Raw genomic sequence first — 21,578 nt, 5'->3', positions numbered from 1 at the left:
TGCCAAAAGTATTGGGACACCCCTCCACAGGTGTATAAATCAAGCACTGGGCATGCAGACGCTTCTACAAACATTTGTGAAAGAATGGGTCGCTCTCAGGAGCTCAGTGAACTCAAGCGTGGTACCGTGATCGGTTGCCACCTGTGCAATAATTCCATTCGGGAAATTTCCTCAATACTAAATATTCCATGCTCAACTGTTAGTGGTGTTATAACAAAGTGGAAGCGATTGGGAACAACAGCAACTCAGCCACGAAGTGATAGGCCACGTAAAATCACAGAGCGGGGTCAGCGCATGCTGAGGCGCACAGTGCGCACAAGTCGCCAACTTTCTGCAGAGTCAATCGCTACAGACCTCCAAACTTCTGTGGCCTTCAGATGAGCTCAAGAACAGTGTGTAGAGCTTCATGGAATGGGTTTCCATGGCCGAGCAGCTCATCCAAGCCTTACATCACCAAGTGCAATGCAAAGCGTGGGATGCAGTGGGGTAAAGCACGCCGCCACTGGACTCTAGAGCAGTGGAGACGTGTTCTCTGGAGTGACCAATCACGCTTCTCTGTCTGGATGAGTCTGGGTTTGGCGGTTGCCAGGAGAACGGGACTTGCCTGACTGCATTGTGCCAAGTGTAAAGTTTGATGGAGGGGGGATTATGGTGTGAAGTTGTTTTTCAGAGTTTGGGCTTGGCCCCTTAGTTCCAGTGAAAGGAACTCTTAAAGGATTAGTTCACCCCAAAATGAAAATTTCCTGATAATTTACTCACCCCATCTCATCCAAGATGTTCATGTCTTTCTTCAGTCGAAAAGAAATTAACTATTTTGAAGAAAACATTCCAGGGTTTTTCATCATATAATAGTTTTCAGTTGCAAGCAAAATGCTCAAGGTCCAAATCAATGCCGTTTCAATTAAGCGATTCGATGGGCTCCAGAGGCTCTGCGTGATCCAAGATGAGGAATAGAGTCTTATCTTGCCAAACGATCGGCCATTTTCAAATAAACTTTTTAATGAATATACTTTTTAACCTAAATTGTTCATCTTGTGCAGCTCTGCGAGTTGCTAAGGATGACCTAATCACGTCGTAAAGGTCACGCTAGACGTGGGCAGAAGTACCGCCCATGTTTACAAAGCGCTCATGTGAAGACTAATACAAACGCCCTTTAGCAAAAAAAGGTAAAAAAACGATATATCCCTAATTTTGAAGTTGAAAATTGAGTGTTCAGCATTTTGGTTGCAACTGAAAACTATTATATGATGAAAAACCCTGGAGGGCTTTCTTCAAAATACTTAATTTCTTTTCGACTAAAGAAAGAAAGACATGAACATCTTGGATGAGATGGGGGTGAGTAAAATATCAGGACATTTTCATTTTGGGGTGAACGAATCCTTTAATGCTTCAGCATACCAAGACATTTTAGACAATTTCATGCTCCCCACTTTGTGGGAACAGTTTGGGGACGCCCCTTCCTGTCCCAACATGACTGCGCACCAGTGCACAAAGCGTTGGTCCATAAAGACAAGGATGAGCGAGTTTGGTGTGGAGCAACTTGCACCTGACCTCAACCCGATAGAACACCTTTGGGATGAATTAGAGCGGAGACTCTCCAGGCCTTCTTGTCCAACATCAGTGCCTCACAAATGCGCTTCTAGACGAATGGTCAAAAATTCCCATAAACACACTCCTAAACCTTGTGGAAAGCCTTCCCAGAAGAGTTGAAACTGTTAGAGCTGCAAAGGGTGGGCCAACTCCATATTAAACCCTACGGATTAAGAATGGGATGTCATTAAAGTTCATGTGCATCTAAAGCCAGGCGTCCCAAACAATATTGACGTTGGCAATATAGTGTAAAGTTCCGTGCGACTACTATTTTTTTGTCAATAAATTAAAATGGTTTAAAGAAGGAAAGAATAGATTCAAGGTAAAGGAAGACAGTACGTGCCTTAGAATGTGAAATCTATGCAAGAAGTTACCTAAGCACTTTATACAGGCTAGATTGCCTGAGGGGGAAGTAAAGCGTAATCTATTCGAAACATTTCTGGGCCTGTTTAAAGGTTGTGTGAATGTCTAGCCATGTCAAGGTGCAAGATAAACGTATTTATGAACTATTGTGGTTTTGACACCTCTTAAAAAGGGATCACGTCTTTACCGAAGCAGGCCTTAAGCATCTGTGCATGACTTCCTCTTAGCAGAAATACGGCATTGATCGTAAATTATAGAAAGAGGGAACCTGTCGGAAGACACAGTTTCACACTTACTCAGAGACGAACAGTTTATGAGCATAAGCATGCAAACTCAAGAATACAATGTGAATGATGAACTGATATAAATTAATATAAGTAATATGAATGATACATAAAATATGTATTTTCTTACACACCAACTTTCAATAACAAAATTATCTAATATAACTACATTATATAATATATGTGGTCAGTGTGTGACACTGTCACATAAGAGACATGTTTTATCCGCTTATAAAACGTTCAACCAAAGTGGTTGGGTTACAAGTGAAAACGTTAGAAATGAATAAATAGTACGAATGAATAGTTGTTTTCTATTGAACACCGGGGGTGTGGCGCTCTCTTCGGCCGCCAGGGGTCGCTGCAGTGAAGCGAGTCCCTCTGGTCTCTGATGTTTCGGGGGTCCAGTGCGGTCCAGCCACACAGACCTGCCTCTAGAACAGCAGGAAAAAACTTCAGCAGAGACTTGTCTTCTGAAAACGAGCTCTACACATCGTCTCCAGAGTCGGATTAGGAGCAGAGCACTTCTGGAAGCGCGCGAACATGGACGATCTAGGTAAGACACACACATTCCCTCATGTTGTTTCCAGACTGGCACAAACATAACGGGAAAATAAAAGGGAGAGAGAGAGAGGCTAACTACAGTAGCCAATGAGCTAACGCACAAGAACTGTGATACAAAGTAATACTTTCTTCGTACGCGACCTCATAGTGATACAGTGTAACTCCTTCCATCCAACAGAACGCGCTAGTTTCTGCTACAGTTACAATATTATCATGATGTGCCATAAAAAACACCGAGGTTGACTGTTGTTGTGCTGTACGCTATTTTCTCCCTCTGGAAAACATCTTCAGTCATTAAATAGTTATTCATCTCTTTCAAATGATGCTGCTGCTTATGTGAAATCTTGCTATTACATATTGTTTGGCATTAATTGTATTTCTTTCCTTGGTACATACAGTCAGAGTCGAGTCAAAGTTTATCAGTAATCGGAGGCTGTAGCTCCAGAGATGAGAAGAACATACAAATGGGATCACAGATATGAGCTCATTAAATTCTATATACAGCTATGTTTATAAGAGTATAAACGTTCAAATGTGTGTCAACAATCAAAACAGCACATTTGACAGATATGCAGTGTGTAGTTCAATATGACAGATGAACTTTGCACTTAAAAATATATGAATATGTGAAGAGTCACACCGGCTTATTCATCACCAGAGACTGACATTTGTGCAGAATGTTATTTTCAAAGTTGCTTATTATTCAGTATTTTTGTCTAATTGAATAATGCATTCCAATTAGAGCTCCATTAGATTCATTTGAACGTGTTTAAATCCACAGAATTATATTAAAGAATATGAAAATGTCTAATATATGTGACAGTCAGTGTACCACCTTGCTTTCTGGAATACCCCTCAGATCAGATAATAACTCACTGGACTCCATGTGGATGGGCGTGTCCTCTTGGGGAATAAATTGACCCCGCCCACATCTGCCTGCAGCCATAAACTAATTTTGCTTCAGGACTCAGATATTACTAATTTATAGCTGACTCAACAAAGTCAGGGTTGCCAACTTTTAAGTTCAGGTTAGAGTGAGATCTTTTGCACAAATTGGCACAAATATCTTGATTCAGTATCAATTCATATGTATATAGTCTACTGTACATATAAGGGAAAATATATATGCCTGAGTTTTTTTTTAGCACTATTTTAAAAGTTTCTTGGGTTAAATTAATATGTGCTCGCATTCATTAATATTCACTTGTGTGGGCTTATATAAGTATCATTAAAAATATTAGAATGTAAGTTGTTAACGTTTTAAAATTTCACATTTAAAGAAATCTAGTGTTTGATCATATTTAAATATTTATTAAAATGCAAAACCTAAAAATAAGTAAGCAATTATGAACTGCAATACTTTTTGAGCAACTAGACTACATGCATATTTATTAAAGAGCCATATAGACACCTATAGTGGGTAATGGCATTACAAGTGAAAATTATAATTTTTCTAGCCACAAAATGACTCTAATTTGCCTCTTTGAATTGGAATTCTCTATTTTAACCTTAATTACTATATTAAATGTAATATAAATAATAAAAATATTAAAAGACAATGTGTTAAAGATGTCATTAATTGACAATAACTATTGCACAAATAGTATTTACCAAAAGATATTCTTAAAATATTCAATAAATATTATTGAACTAAAATATAGAACATTTATTTGATTGAAAAATAGTTAAAGGGCACCTATTATGCGAAATGCACTTTTACATGATGTTTTAACATAAATGTGTGTTGACAGTGTGTGTAAACAACCACCCTATAACGATAAAAATCCACCCAGTATTTTTTTTTAATCCCCAAAAATCATAAGCAGTGTTTCAGAACAAGCTGTTCTCAGATTCTCTGCAGTGTGACATCACACTGCTAAGGCCCGCCTGACACTGCCATTTTAACATAGACCCGCCCTGTGAGACCTGTATGCAATCCGCCATTGTTGAGAGATGGATATGCTACGCCCTCTTCTAAAGACGGGGCGGGGATATGCAGCTCATTTACATTTAAAGCGGTACACACCAAAACAGCGCCTTTTTATAGACAGGCCTCAAAATGACATTTTCAACACGTTATAATAAATTATCTGTGGGGTATTTTGTGCTGAAACTTCAGACACATTTTGGGGACACCCAAGACCAATATGACATCTTGTAAAAAGGGGCATAATAGGTGCCCTTTAAGGTGTATGGTCACATTTGACCACCAATGAGTATGAGTGTGAATTAGTAAGGAATTCCTGTAAATATGGTTGACGTAATAATCAATGCACACTATGCTGTACTGTTTACCAAAACTTGCTGCAAACACCTGTATAGTGAAGCTGTTGTCTATCCGCTTAAGCCATTCAAATGTATTGAGTAGGGATGCAACAATACAGTTAGTCCACGGTTCAATACATACCTCGGTTTTTAACCACGGTTTTCGGTTCGGTTCGGTTCTGATGGCTTGTCACATCAGTTTTTTTCTATTCTATTTTAAGCGACAGGAACAGCAAGAGGTTAAGGACAAAAAATAATGTTTTTTTCTTTCTTTATTTTCTTTCTTTATTTTACTTAAAAGAATTGAAAACCCTTACTTAAACTTAAAACTTTACTTAAAAACCCTTGTACACATTCCTAGTGTATTGTAAAATATACAGTAAATATTTATAAAGATTTACACTGGCAGCTCAGAGCAGTACAGCAGCATTTAAGTATGAAATCGAATGAATAAATGTAAAATTAAAACACTACATAGACTTCACTATAAAATATACATGATTCTTATTAAAGCTACTGTATTAAAGTTTTTCAGTCAAGAGCATTGAGTGATTTTCTCTTTGTCTTTTGTTGTTGTATTAACATTAAAGGGATTGTTCACTCAAAAATGAAAATTCTGTCATCAAGAAATGAATATAGGTTTGGAACAATATTAGAGTGAGTAAATAATGACATAATTTTAGAGGTGAACTGTCCCTTTAAGGACAGCATGTTCACGTGTTCAACTGTCCCTTTAAGGACAGCTGCGCTGTTGTCAATTTAAGACCTCTACACATCTGATCTACAGACACACGCCAATTTTACTTTCACTTTAGACATAACCTACTGTGTTTATGTAAACCTTGTGTGTATTTGACAGTATTAGCGAAGTAAGACTACTTAGTCCGGTAATCACGTGTTTGACAGGCGTTTAGTGCGCGTGCTCGGAAAAGCGCATGTTTAACCGGCAAGGCTGTAAAACGCATGCCAATAATGAGCTTTTGTGATTGTGAATAACTATAGTGTTCCGTGAGTGTAAATCCACCACTAACGTGTGATGTGAATGTATGTCGCGTGGTTCAGTATATTGGGATGGAGTCAAATTATAGAATTTGTAGAAAAATAATTAATTAAATGCAAAACCGAAAAAACGCAATTCACAAGCGTGTATTGAACCGTGAAGGCCGTACCGAACGGTTCAATATTATATTGAGAATTGTGGTGTCCCTAGTATTGACACAGTGCTAGAAGTTTTGAGAGCTCCATGAACCACGTGACCGTGCGCGCCGCCGGGAGATGAGAGCATTTCGCAACTCTGTTTTTCAATGCCTCTGGCTTTAGCTGTATGCCTCATTAAGTGCGCCAAAATGATATTTATTGTTTAAATTTCGCATTAAAAAACAAAACAAAAACATTTTAATATCAAAAGCAGGTTTGGCAATTTGCCGTGAGATTAAGTTGGGCAGAGTGAGACCGTGAGTTGGCAACCCTGACAAAGTACCAAAATGATGTGTTGTACTAAATGTTCCTAAAGTTCAAATTTATAAAAATTTATCAAAATGACCATGAGCTTCATAGTCACAACATGTACAAATGTTTATCATGCCATTGGCTGAAATGGAAAACTAGCAGTTTTGAAAATGCATAAGCAATAGTAGAGTTCAGATGCAAAAGCCTTTAAAAAAGCCACTTTGGTCAAAAATGAGAGAACGATACTGAGTGAATGCTCTCCACACATAGTATATGTTCGAAAAATACTTTCACTTCAAACCCACTAAATCCCAGCCTCAGCCCCTTCAGAAGTACCAGTGCTTAGGTAGAAACCTGTACATAGAAGCCTGACAAAAATGCTTATTTTAAAGAAAAGTGGACTTAGAGGCTTTTGCATCGGAAGTCTTCAATTATAGCAGATTTCCAGTGTAACACATGGAACAAACACTCGGTTAATTATTATATTAATAATATAATCATTTCATTAAAATATAGTAATTAACCCAATATACCCAATAATATAATAATTATTATATGAATAATAATTAAATAAATGTAGCTGCAAGGGCAGAAGCGAACAAGGAAGCTAGCTGCAGACCAACTGCAAAAATGAGAAAAGACATTTGGAGACAATTTTAAGCAAAAAGGTTGAAAACCCATAAACACATTGAGTTGAATAGCACCATATTAATTATACACTCTAAAAATGGCTGGGTTAAAAACAACCCAATTGGCAACCCAGCGCTGGGTAAATATTGGACAGAACACATGCTGGGTTAAATGAACCCAGTGGCATTTTAACCCAGCAGGCTGGGCTGTTGAGAAAACCCCAGATGTAGGACATTTTTACCATTAAAGGATTTGCTATTCTGGGTTATTCTTGCTGGGTTATTCTTACAATTTCTCCTGTGCATTAGCCTACTGTAAAACTAGACAATCATGAAAGAACAAATAATGGAGAATACATGTTTAGACTGTTCAAATAATAATTTTTAATGCTTGTCAACTGGGACAACACACAAACGTGTTAAAATTGGCAACAGTGACAACTACAACAGTAGCTTGAGTGTCTGTGTTCATGATATGACAGCTTTCTCAAATGGTAAATTCTCATGAAGTGACGGTTTATGTGTTCGTGTCGTCGTATAGTGACAAGGCAGAGACTACAAAGACAGCGCTTAGATAAACACTGACGCGACTGAACGCAGCTGCGGGGACCGAATATACTCTGGTAGGCCATCGTCACATTTTTTTTAATTTCAGTACGGACTTGGTACCAAAGTACCGGTACTTGTGACATCCCTACATAAAACCATGGTTAATTTTCGTAAGGGGATCATGGTTCCGTGTAATAAATAATCACAAACTGTATTAATCTATCGTCTCACATACCTAAACTAACACTATGTGAGTCATACATGGCATCGGATTCTGAGGTAAAACTTTTGTCGTCTAAGTTGACGTATATCATGTAAGCTTAAGAATTGCTGCCACGAAAAAAAAAAAAACTATAGGCCTACCTATAATTATGTTCATTAAAATGATTATTAATGAAAACATTAAATTAACTTACCTTAAAACATCTGCAACCAGTGGCTTTGCCCCTTGCTTTGTCCTTTCAAAATACTTTGTATATGAACACCCAAAAAAAATTGGGTACAGGATTTGAAAAGTCTAAGTGGTCGTAGAAAAAAATAGTCACACTCAGGACCTTCGGGTCAAAAATGACCCCCATAGGAAGTGAATGGGAAATTAGTTTTTTTGTGCATACAATCTACAAATCAGCCAGGATGCAGAAAAAAAGGACTCAACAGTGAAGGGGTGAATCTCTAAAACATCAAGAGTGCAAAACAGACAAAAAAACTCACACACACACACACACACACACACACACACACACACACACACACACACACACACACACACACACACACACACACACACTTATACACACAAAAACACACGCACATACAAATTAACGCTTGCCATTCCAAAAGCGAGTTGTGTTTTTGTGTGTGTGTGTGAGTTTTTTTTTCTGTTTTGCACTCTTGATGTTTTTGAGATTCACCCCTTCACTAAAAAACTATTTTTTGCCAATTTCCCATTCATTTCCTATGGGGGTCATTTTTGACCTGAAGGTCCTGAGTGTGACTATTTTTTTACGACCACTTAGACTTTTCAAATCCTGTCCCCAATTTTTTTGGGTGTTCATATACCAAGTACCAATAAAGTCACCAAGTTTCGGACCATTCCGTTGAAGCTACGATTTTTAACATTTTTTATTAAAAAAAATTCGGGTCAGAAATGACAGAAGAGCCCCAGAGGGTTAAAACGCAGAATGAAGGCATACCGAGTTTCGTAACGATACGCTAATGCGTTCTTAAAATACAGCATTTTACTACAAAATTGTCAGACGCACAAAATGGCAAATATGGAAAATTGGATATCATTCGACTCAGCCTGCCGCCCCGAATCTAATGAGACCTAATTCGATTTTTGAACAAACCGTTCAGAAGCAAAAATAGCCATTTTTTGTATCTTCTGACCAGTAGATGGCATTGTGCCGAAACGCAGTATGTAGCCTCAAGTCATGCTTGTGATGACCTGTACCAAGTTTGGAATACGAGAGAGTTATTTCTACAGCCTTACAGCCTTATTTATATTTTCGCAAGCGTTACGTAAAATTTGTTCGCACAAACACTTTGATGAATCGACTTGAATCCTATAACTTTTTGTTGGCATTGACTGAAGATAATCTGGTGCAAATTGGATAAACCGTCTAGGAGGAGTCCGAAAAAGAACTGTTTTTTTGGCGGCAAAATTGGTACTACAGAAAATGAAGTCCTAGGGTTCAATCGAAACGTCTTGAGTCACGGAATCAGAGGGAAAAAAATAGTTTGCCCTTGGTTCAAAAGTTATTATCGCAACTTTGGACAGTTGGTGGTGCTAGAGGGATTGAGTTAGAGACTCCAAATTTGCTTTGGTGACATTTCAGACTGTCCTCTATCAGTGTGCCAAATTTCATAACTTTCCCGCAAGCGGTTCTATGAGCTGCCATAGACTCAAGAGCAGAAGAAGAACACCAATGATTACACCTACACACCTTCGGTGCTTGGTGCTGATTGGACCCCAACATTTGACATTATGCATCGCCTTTTATCACATGGCTCTTGTTCTGATTGGTCATATGCAGCATTCAACAGTCAGATATTCTTAAATAATGACCGTCATCCAGAGTAACACTATATAACAGACCACTCATCTGCTCTTCTGTTCTCTGCTGCTTCTCCAAATAAGACAAAGCGATCATTTGAGCTCAGGTCAGTATTTGCTCAAACTGTACAGGTCATGGGTTCGATTCTCATGAAATCCCATGAATCGCTTCGGATAAAAGCCTCCGCCAAATGCATAAATGTAAATGTTCTTATTCATGTATATATTAAGTTTTAAGTGGGATACTGTAAAGTTAGATCACTTAAGTTATGGAATAATAACTGGTTGACTACGTTATCATAACACTGCTAACCACTTGAATTATTTGACATCTGAAGAAGGAAGATATTTGATGGTGGTGGTTCAGTGCATGTTGTGTTTTTGGGCTGGAGAAAGAGGCGATTGTCTTCATTGAGTGTTGCAGGAAGAGCCCGAGTGACAGACGAGTGCGTGCCGTCAGTGAGTTTGGGTATGATGGTGTGAGTACGGGGAAATCCAGAGCCTGCGTTTGGAGTGGGGGAGGGAACCGAACTGACTCACTCGAGGGTCAAAGGGCGAATGAGAGGAGTTTTTCCAACCAGCTGCTCACAGTGGAATGCTTTATTAGCTTTGTTAGAGGCGATCAGTGTTTCGGATTTAGAAGTAGCCTGTTGATGAGGCCAAATGGCTTCAAATGTGCCCTATGAAATCTATTTTTATTTTTTCCAAAATTCTGTTCTGGATTCCGTTTTTAATGGTTTCATTAAATTGAAACTAATAACTAAAAAGGATGTCTAATAAGTTGAATTCATAAAACTTTAACAATTTAAAAAGCATTCCCTTTGTAAAACCGCCATCCCCATTAGATTAACAGTGTTGTGTATTATGTAAAACCTAGTATCATGTAAATTCAAAATTAAAATTCTCTATACAATCAGGAATAACATTATGACTAATATTGTGTCGGTCCCCCTTTTGCTGCTAAAACAGCCCTGACCCGTCGAGGCATGGACTCTCACTAGACCCCTGAAGGTGTGCTGTGGTATTTGGCACCAAGGTGCATTATCTGCTGAAAGAGCCACAGCCACCAGGGAATACCGTTTCCATGAAAGGGTGTACATGGTCTGCAACAATGCTTAGGTAGGTGGTACGTGTCAAAGTAACATTCACATGGATGGAGGACCCAAGGTTTCCCAGCAGAACATTGCCCAAAGCATCACTGCCTCCGCCGGCTTGCCTTCTTCCCATAGTTCATCCTGGTGCCATGTGTTCCCCAGGTAAGCCACGCACCCGGCCATCCACGTGATGTAAAAGAAAACGTGATTCATCAGACCAGGCCTCCTTCTTCCATTGCTCCGGGGTCCAGTTCTGTCAGCATGGGCACCTGACTGATCAGCGGCTATGCCGCCCCATACGCAACAAACTGAGATGCTCTGTGTATTCTGACACCTTTCTATCAGAACCAGCATTAACTTCTTGAGCAATTTGAGCTCCAGTAGCTCGTCTGTTTGATCGGACCACACGGGCCAGCCTTCCCTCCCCACGTGCATCAATGACCTTTGGCCGCCCATGACCCTGTCACCGGTTCTCCACTGTTCCTTCCTTGGAGCACTTTTGATAGAGACTGACCACTGCAGACCGGGAACACCCCACAAGAGCTGTAGTTTTGGAGATGCTCTGACCCAGTCGTCTAGCTATCACAATTTGTCCCTTGTCAAACTCCCTCAAATCCTTACGCTTGCCCATTTTTCCTGCTTCTAACACATCAACTTTGAGGACAAACTGTTCACTTGCTGCCTAATATATCCTACCCACTAACAGATGTCGTGATGAAGAGATAATCAATGTTATTCACTTCACCTGTCAATAGTCATAATGTTATGACTGATTGGTGTATGTCTGTGTAGTGTGTGTGTAGACGAGTCTGTATGGGTGAGTGGAGGCGGGGCTTATTTGCATATTCATAGTAAATGAAGCAAGGGTGTGGAGTGACAATCAAGCTATTTTAGCGGTGCTGTGTTTAATATTTATGAGGATCTATTGACAGAAATGCAATATAATATACATAACTATGTTTTCAGTGGTGTATAAAGACCTTACATAATGAACCGTTATGTTTTTATTACCTTAGAATGAGCCGTTTCTATCTACACACCCCGCGGGTCCCCTTACAGTGAAGTTGCCATTTTGTGCCGCCATGTTTCTACAGTAGCCCTAAACGGACAAACTTCTCTACAGGGCGCTAGCTACTCTCTGCTCTCTCCGACGACGACATCTTTGTCCTGTGTTGGCCACTGTAGCTTCTCTATGTGCTTCGAAAGGGGGGGGGGGGTGAGCAGTTGGTGGTTGCAATTCACAACCTCACCACTAGGTGCTGCTAAAACTTACACAGTGCACCTTTTTTTTTGATCAAGGTCTCTTTTATTTTCAAATATAACAAACAAAAGATATACAATTCACACATGAAATAGTCAAGTCTAGTTCCTGTCCATACAAACAGACAAAACAACTACTCCCCAGTGCCCCCCACCCACAGGTACTGGACCCCCAGCAAATTTCCATGCATCCCGACATATTCAAGTATGAGTCTGCAGTTTCATACATATATAATTCAAATATCTCGGTAAATAAAAGAAAAAAACAGCATCAATAAAAAAAAAATAATAATAATAATAATTAAAAAAAAAAGAGGATAAAAAAAAAAAAAAAAAAAATTATGCACACACAATTTGGTTACATAGATAAGTTAGTAGCTGCCATGCCTTCTACAAAGGAAATAAATGGCTGCCAAATGACATTGAATTTTCTAGTGGACCCTCTTACAGTATATCTAATTTTCTCTAAGTGAACATAACTCATGACCTCCCTAATCCATTGGCCATATGTTGGGGGGAGTGCATCTTTCCATTTAAACAGGATAAGCCTCCTAGCCAACAAAGAGCAGAAGGCGATCATGCTTAGGTGGCACCCAGAAAAGGTGGCATCCACCGGAGCCACACCAAACAGTGAAATCAGAGGAGAAGGGTGTATAGTTCTTCCACATATACCAGAGAATGCCTCAAAGATGGACTGCCAAAAATGTTGTAGCTTAGGGCACAACCAAAACATGTGCAGCAGTGTGGCAGGAGCCTGCCTGCACCGATCACACGTAGGGTCAATACCCGTCTTAATCTTAGACAATCTATCCTTAGTCCAATGAAGACGGTGCACTATTTTAAACTGAATCACATTGTGTCTGAGGCAAATAGAGGAAGAGTAGATTCGCTGTATAATTTTTTGCCATATTTCATCTGAAATCGTTTCATCCAAGTCTGTTTCCCATTTGATTCTAAGGCTATCGAGACTACTCATGTTATGTGTATTCAGCAATGTATAAATTTTGCCTATTACTTGTTTTATGTTAACTTTACATTTTAATATTGTTTCAAGCAGAGATTCAGAAGGGCACGACGGGAAACAGTCAGAGTTAGAAGCCACAAAACCTCTAAGCTGTAAATACCTGAAAAAATGTGATTTATGAAGACCATATTTCTGTTGCAATTGTATAAAAGTGGCAAACCTATTTTCAATGTAGAGGTCAGATAATGTACCTATACCATTTCTTGCCCACACATTAAAAGCTTCATCCATTATTGATGGAACAAACATATGATTCTTTATCAATGGTGTAAGAAGTGAAAGATCAGTGAGATTAAAGGTCCTTCTAAACTGGTTCCAGGTTTTAATTGAATGGATAACAGCTGGATTAGTGGTGAAGGATGAGATAGGCTGTTTGAAAGGTAATTTGGAACATAATAAAGCTACTGGGGAGCTTGATCCAATGGAAGCCCTCTCTAACACCATCCATTCCGTACTATTGACATCCGCGTAATCATTTCTCAACCAATACAGCAGTGCTCTAATATTAGCAGCCCAATGGTAATACATACAATTTGGAAGAGCCATACCTCCCATTGCGCGAGGCTTCTGTAATATATTTTTATTAATCCTGGGCTGCCTTTTATGCCATATAAAGGATGAAATCTGACTATTTAATTTGGAAAAAAAAGATTTTGTTAGATAGATAGGAAGACATTGAAATAAATATAAAAACTTAGGGAGAATATTCATCTTAATCGTGTTAATCCTCCCTCCTAAGGAGAGAGGCAGAGGATCCCAGCGCTCAAGGTCTTGTTTGAGGTTACTTAAGAGGGGGTGATAATTAGCCTTAAAAAGATCCTTGTGGTTACGTGCAGAGGTTAAATTGGGCCGGAGCGCACCGGAGCGCAGCTCCGCCTCCTCAGGTCCACAACACACCCTGCTGGAGCTCAGCTCCGTCTCCTTCAGCACGAAATATTGTTATTAGACTTTAATTATTGTTCGTCTCCTGACAAATACAGGCTATATGGAATTATCAGATGCCATAAGGCATTAATCGCTGCGTTCTCTGGTTCAGCACCGCGCCCACAGCCATCAAGGTAAACCCGTCACAATTCTAACAGTGAGTTACCATGGAAATCCGCGAACTGCTAGAGGTCTCTCACACTTTACCAACATATCTAACATTTACTAACATGATCGATAAAAATATTAGACACACGCATCAACAGAGATCCGTTCTCTGCAGAAAAAAGCAGCCAATTACAATTCCCTTGTTGTGCAGCCTACCGAAGTTAATGACAAGTTTATCATAATATTCAAGTTGTGTGTTCAGTGCTGTTCGCGAGTGTCATGATAAAATAAACAATAAAAGCATGATAAGTCACGAAAGACAACTGAATTACTGACAGGATGCTGTGCGCGCTCCGAGCGCAACACGGACAAACGGACAAGCATTCTAGCCTTTGTCTTCGGTTGCGCGCCTAAACGGCCAAATCAACACAGAAATATAGGCTATCAAAAGTATTCAAGTATTCACATAAACATAGTAGATGTAAGCACTGTGGGCGTTCACACACACGAAGAGGATTTATACTCATCATTTGGCCAACCTCACAGTGAGAGCCCTGCACAATTAATTCCATATTGCAACTTATTTATTGTTTGCTGCATAATTGTTTGTTTTTAGTTGTGGACCTAATAATTACTATTGTTTACATTTTATTGGGGAAAAAAAGCTTTTTAATAATAATTTTATATAATTTTTGATTGTGGCTCTTTTGGAAAAATGCATTTAACAAAAATGAAAAAAAAAAAATGGCTCTTTGGTCAAAAAAAGTTCCCAACCCTTTTCAGGGACACTCATCTTTAGGGGAGTATTGTCAAATAATCTACTGCCCACTGACAAGCTATTTATTATTCATTTTTTGGCCTTCAAACTTATTAAAAATGCACATAATGTAGATCAGAGAAATCAAATTTTTATGCTCCCCCGAACCCCCCTAACTACCTCAAATTTGGGACTTCACTGATTTAAAAAAAAAACCTGCTTATGGTCCTAAGTGAACTGTAAAGTATTTCTCTTTGTTTGAATAACTCAACTCTAACTTACACAGTAATACTGGAAAAAGAGCCCCTTTGGTGTAAAAACACATTAAGTATTTTTCCGGCGCGATTTTGAATGACCATTCACCGTAAATAAGGGCTCCCCCTCCCTACAAAAGCCAATTTACCCACTGGTTACGTGACCCATATACCTAAATATTTTATTTTTTTAGGGCTAAATTTAAAAGGAATTGACCCAAGATATGATCTGTCTACAGAAGAGATAGGCATAAGTTCACTTTTCTGAAGGTTAACTTTATAACCAGATATACTTCCGAACTTTGTGAGTAGACTCGATAATTCAGGAAGACTTGAGAGGGGGTCCGATATGAATAATAACATGTCATCCGCATAAAGTGACACTTTATGCTCCGAACCCGCCCGGTGTATCCCCTTGATGGTGGGACACTGCTTCAGGGCTAATGAAAGTGGCTCAAGTGCAACGGCAAACAAAAGTGGTGAAAGAGGACACCCCTGCCTAGTGCCCCGCTTCAGCTCAAAGTACGTGGATAAGTTATTATTGGTGCGTACCGCAGCCACTGGAAGCGCGTATAGGAGTCTGATCCAGGAAATGAATTTAGGGCCGAAATTAAATGTTTCTAAAGTCTTGAAAAGGTAGTCCCACTCCACCCTATCAAACGCTTTTTCAGCGTCAAGTGACAACATCACCTCGATATTCCCAGGATCGGGTGGAGTGGGACAATAAAGGATATTAAAAAGACGCCTGATATTGAAAAATGAAAACCGATTTTTTATAAATCCCGTCTGGTCAGACGAAATAATAGAGGGAATAATGTTTTCAAGTCGACGTGCCAAAATCTTGGCAAGAGTCTTTGCATCTGTATTCAGCAACGAAACAGGGCGCTATGAACTGCAATTAAGGGGATTTTTATCCTTTTTAAGTAATAGAGAGATGACTGCTTGACGCATGGTTGGGGGCAGGGAATTGGTGACTAAAGATTCTTCAAATACTAACAATAACAGAGGAGCTAACTGGTCAGAAAACTTTTTGAAAAATTCGGTTGAGAAGCCATCTGGCCCTGGAGATTTGCCACTTTGCATGGCACCGATTGCTGACACTATCTCCTTAACTGAAAAATCCCTTTCCAGTTCAGCCGAGAATTCTAAATCTACAGAGGGCATTTTCAGGGATTTAAAAAAGTCTTCTAAGACAGCAGGGTTAGTGGGCCCATCTGAAGTATATAATATCTGGTAGAATTTCTTGAAACAGGAATTGATTTTCTCATTGTCAGTGCATTTTTGACCACATTCATCATTAATTTCAGAAATGGTTTGATTAGCAGTTCTTTGGCGCAGCTGGTGAACAAGTGCTCGGCCGGACTTTTCCCCATGTTCATAATGACCATGCCTTGATTTGGAAACAAGGTATTCAGCATGTCGGGTGGACAGGAGATCAAACTCTGTCTGTAATGACAAGCGTTTCTTAATTACATCTGCTGATGGGGAAAAGCTATGTAGCCTGTCTAACTCTAATATCTCATCTGCTAATTTTTTAATACGCTCAGTGTTAGCCCTCCTTTTACTTGCACAGTATGAAATAATTTGACCCCTTAAATACGCCTTTAGGGACTCCCAAACAGTAGATGATGACATCCCTGGGGTTTGATTGATATCAAGAAACAATTTGATTTCAGACGATATGAACCTAGTAAACTCATCTTCTGACAGAAGCAGAGAGTTAAACCGCCATGAGCGAAATGTAGATTGTGTATTAGGAATGTACATTTTCATGATTAAGGGATCATGGTCCGAGATGACCATAGCCCCTAAGCCCCTATAAGATGATGTGATGTCAGGTCTGGTAAGCGAGAGAAAAAAATTGTGAAGAATGTAGAATCATCCCAGTTCGGGGCATAGATACAGGCTAATATAACTGGGAGCGAGTATAATTTTCCTACCACAATGATATATCGCCCTGCAGAGTCTGTTTGCACATGAGATGCCGTAAACTGTACATTTTTACTTATCATAATAGCAACACCCCTAGCCTTTGAGCAGAAATTGGATTGATACACCTGGCCAGCCCATCCCCTAACCAGGCGAGAACTATCACAAGAACGTATATGGGTCTCTTGTAAGAATGCAATATCTGCATTGAGCTGTTTTAGGTGTGAGAATACTTTTTTAAATTTCACTGGATGATTAAGTGATTTAACATTCCAGCTTATAAAGTTAACAGGGCAGCCTTCATAACCTCTTGAATTATTTATATTGGCCATATTGTGTATACAGAGAGGTAAGCACCATATATGAAACCCAAATGCACAAAAACATAAAAAACAAACATAAACAAAAATGAAATAAAAGTCTGGCAGAGTAGCCTCAGTTCGTAAATAGGTCCAGTAATTGCCCACCCCCTATCACCCACATGAACCAGGTGATCCCAACAGCCCTCAGAAAAAAATCCACACATTAAGTGTTTGTGGTTGGGAACTAAAGCTAAGCACTCGGGCTCCCGTCAAACCTCCAACAAAAAGAAAATAAAGAATAGTAAAGTGTAGAGTAATACAATTCTAGGAACAATGCACAGTAAACATAAGTTATTATTCTTGGTAGAGAATATATTAATCATGCTGAGTATCAAGACTATACAGCATTAACTTCCTTAAATAACATTACATCAGGTGTAATGATTCTTTACAAATAGCCAACTATGGCTGTCCTAATTAACCCATAATAATAATCAGGAACTGAAACAGAGTGTCTTTCATTTTAGTTCGGGATATCCATTAAGCAGGAACAGCAAACCAATACTAGTAGTAACACGACTAAACTGAACATGAAATAGTATGTCAGCCTATGAGCACTGTTCAAGCTGGACGTCATTACAAATAAGAAAGTGGGACAGTATATAGAGAATGTAAACATTGTGTTATGAATTTGTACCTGGTGACATCTGGCACAGTGATAAAAACACATGTTCACCATACCCGTTAGTCGACAGAGGTATTATGTTCAGTTGAAAAGATCGGTCTCATGAACATTCTGCGGCCTCCGCGGAAGGAAGAATATTCTTCTTGACATAGGTCATAGCTTTGTCCGGGTCAGTGAACTCCCTGTCCTCCCCTCTGTACGTGACCCGAAATCGCGCTGGAAACAAAATCCCGTACCGGACACCCTGTCGGTCGCGCAGCAGCTTCCTCACCTCTGTGAAAGCAGCCCGAGCTTTAGCCACAGTTGCCGTGTAGTCCGGAAAGATGGTAATTGGTTCCCCGTTGTAACGGAGCGGACCCCGAGTGCGCGCGCGTTGTAGTATCTGGACACAATCTTGGTAATAATGAAGCTTAGCAACGATGGCGCGAGGTTTCCCGCCCGGCTTTTTCGGCCCTAAGCTCCGGTGCGATCTATCGATCAGCGGCTCTTTATCCAACTGTAGCACCTCAGTTAGCAACTTTGATACAGAGGTTGTAGTACTGGAGTCGGGAGTTTCGGGTACTCCGATGATTCTTATATTACATCTCCTCATTCGCCCTTCCATATCCTCACACTTCGTTTTCAGTCCCCCCTCTACCTCCTTGATGCTACCTTTCACCTGATCGATCTCGGACTTCAGCGCCGCGGTGTTGTTTATTATCTCCGTTTTCACCGCCTTCAGCTCATTCTTGAGCATTTCGAAGTCATCCGTGAGAGCATTTTTCAACTCTGACTTTATCACAGCCGAAATATCAGCTTTCAGAGAAAGAAGGATCTCTGCTTTCAATCCTTCTACGTCCATTTCTCCCGAAGCAGGTGAGGGCGGAGTCACTTTAGCTGGGCTCTTGGCAGTACTCTGGTCTGACGCGGTGTTAGGCCTTGTTTTGGAGGATCCCGTATATTTAAATTTCTTCAGCCTCGTGTCCATCAGGGCTCCGCTGTGGATTTGTTCCACTATCCGATGTAGTTTCATGAGAAGGATTACACCTTACGTTTTTTGGTTAAAATAGAGATTTAACGGGAGCTCACGTCAAACACCGCTTACTCCATTGCGGTCAAGCCACGCCCCCCCAGTGCACCTTTAAGGCATTTTTTTTTTTTTAAATAAATATGCCATTTTTGTGATGAAAGATGAGTTTTAAGGGATACAATTATTGACTACAAGGGGACTTTAAGGACATTCCCCTGACACATTAGAAAGAATAACGAACATAGCTAAAGTGTGTTGATTCAGTTAGGGATCATTGTCAAAGTTGCATTATTGAAAGTGAATGTAATCAGCGAGGTGATAATGCACACACATGCATGTAAGTTAAAGGTAGGGTAGGTAAGAATGATCTAAAACACTTTTGTGGATTTGCGAATTTTAGCAGGCAGCCCTACCAAAAAGACACATATTTTACTCCCCAAATGCGATTTTTACTGGAGAAACACGATTGGGCTTGTTTTGGGCTAGTTTTGAGTAACAATTGGGCGGATTTTGTTGTGAAAACCTGGCAACCCTGGCGCACCAGTTTGATTTGAGTTCAAGAGGCTGTATTTCTGCTGGACAGGTAATCTTTCATTTTGATTATACATTTTTTTGGTTTATGTTTTCATGAAGCATGTCTCACTAGCACACGTAGCTGCCTAATATAGCTAACATAACATTACTTAGCATAAAGTTACAATGTTATACACTTAGCGAGCCATTAGTAGAGATGATAAATACTCAATATGCTTAGCTCAAGTTGATTGCTGTCGTGTTGAATTTCGCAAAATATAACTTTAGATAACAAAATGCATGTGTAAAAGCTAGTACACCTTATCCAGGAACTTTTTTTTAGAACTAAGTTAGCTTTAGCTACTACCCTCTGTCTAAACTCTTTTACCATGTTCACTGGGAACTTTACCTGCACGTTTATTTCCGCCTTCGGATTGTTTTTATATTCTCTACCTATGTTTACTGATGTTTTTATCTTGTATCTGTGTGTGTCGTAGACACTGTGTTGTGTGTGTATTTTAAACTTTACCAGTATCGTTATTCTAGCTTGATAGTGAGTACTAAAAGACATCTTATTTGTTTATATTCATAATGATAAAGTTAGATTTTTTTATTACATGTGATTCTGACATGATGTCACTACATGCACTTCTTCTCCGCTCGTCTCGGGTAAATAATGCGTCTTTCAGCTGATCGCGGTCGGCGTAGCACGTTCATGTGTTTTGGGGGCGTGGCTTTGGAAAGAGCCCAGAAGGGAGAAGGTGGAGTGAATGGAAATAATGAGCTGTCTTTAAAACAGTCGTGAGAGGTCTACAGACACTCAATTTTTATACTTTCTTTTTCAGAGTACTTACATCTTAATTATGTATTGATATATAAAGAAAGTTTAAACAAATTTGGAAAAAAAGTTTTTTAACCAATTCTTACCTACCCTACCTTTAATGTACGTGTGTTTATTTATTTATTATGTATATATATATATTTTAAATGATGAGCTATGTTCACACCGCTATTTAAATCTGCAGAAACTATCCATTCAAGCCACAGATAACAAAGAATAATTGTTCGACAGTCAAGCCTCTGGCCGCTAATAGCTCGAAAGTGGCACTTTTGACAAAGTTTCTGACCTGTTTCTATCGAGTTATTCAGAATAGAAAGAATGCGTGCTGTAGCCTGCGTGTGGCTCTGAGGGAGGAGAGAGTGTGCGTTTCATTCAGAAATGACAAGCCTATTCTTTTCGTACTCTTTACCATCCAGTGTTAGAGCTTTGGAGCCATAAAAAGTGTGGGGCTCAAAAACAATTGAAATTTGGAACTCATTTAAAACACATTGTATGTTTATCAATGATTAAACAATTCAGTGCCCTCTGAAGGCATAATTGTAGGTAGTTTGGCACGCAGGGAGTGTGTGTGTGTGTGTGTGTGTGTGAGAGAGAGAGTCTGGTGCTCAGGAGCATGACCACACCATCCCCCTTGAAATGTTTTTTTTCACCATTGGACCTCGGCATATAACCCTCAGTATTCTGGCGCACACACAAGAGGTTGTTGCGGTCACAACACGCAGGTGCACAATGAGGGTGTTGTTCAAGCGAATGATGTTTCTCATCTGGCCCTCATTGGACACGTCGTCAAGGTAGTAATCTGTGGAGAATCACAGAACAATGATGATTTGTCTGTTGATGTATTTAAAGAATTTGGCTTTGGCCCACTCAACCACAGCCTGAGTAAACACTTAATGATTTCTGTTGGACATGGTAACTCTCGTCTGTGGTTCATTTAAGATACATAAAGCAGTCTTATTAATCTGTCCAAACCAGACACGGCCATCGTATGCGTCACTACATTCCGTCAGTTGTTTGATTTATGCGGCATTAAAATCTCGTTCCTCAAAAAGAATGATTATGTAAGTCAAGAAACATCAGATACAGTGGGGAGAACACGTATTTTATACACTGCCGATTTTGCAGGTTTGCC

The 21,578-nt window shown here is 39.6% G+C and overlaps 1 protein-coding gene across 1 annotated transcript in view; it reads left to right on the top strand.

The window, feature by feature from the left end:
- Nucleotides 1-2,656: 2,656 nt before the first annotated feature.
- The window catches only part of pxnb (paxillin b), an 81,426-nt gene continuing 62,504 nt past the window's right edge, over nucleotides 2,657-21,578 (top strand). Inside the window, exon 1 of the mRNA XM_079826493.1 lies at nucleotides 2,657-2,790. Coding sequence (XP_079682619.1) covers nucleotides 2,778-2,790 — 13 coding nt within the window. The 5' untranslated portion in view covers nucleotides 2,657-2,777. The remainder of the gene's footprint in view (nucleotides 2,791-21,578) is intronic.

Source organism: Gobio gobio, assembly GCF_949357685.1.
Source record: "Gobio gobio genome assembly, chromosome: 10".
Classification (NCBI taxonomy): Eukaryota; Metazoa; Chordata; class Actinopteri; order Cypriniformes; family Gobionidae; genus Gobio; species Gobio gobio.
The sequence above is the reverse complement of the archived record's forward strand: the minus strand, read 5'-3'. Positions and strand labels throughout refer to the sequence as shown.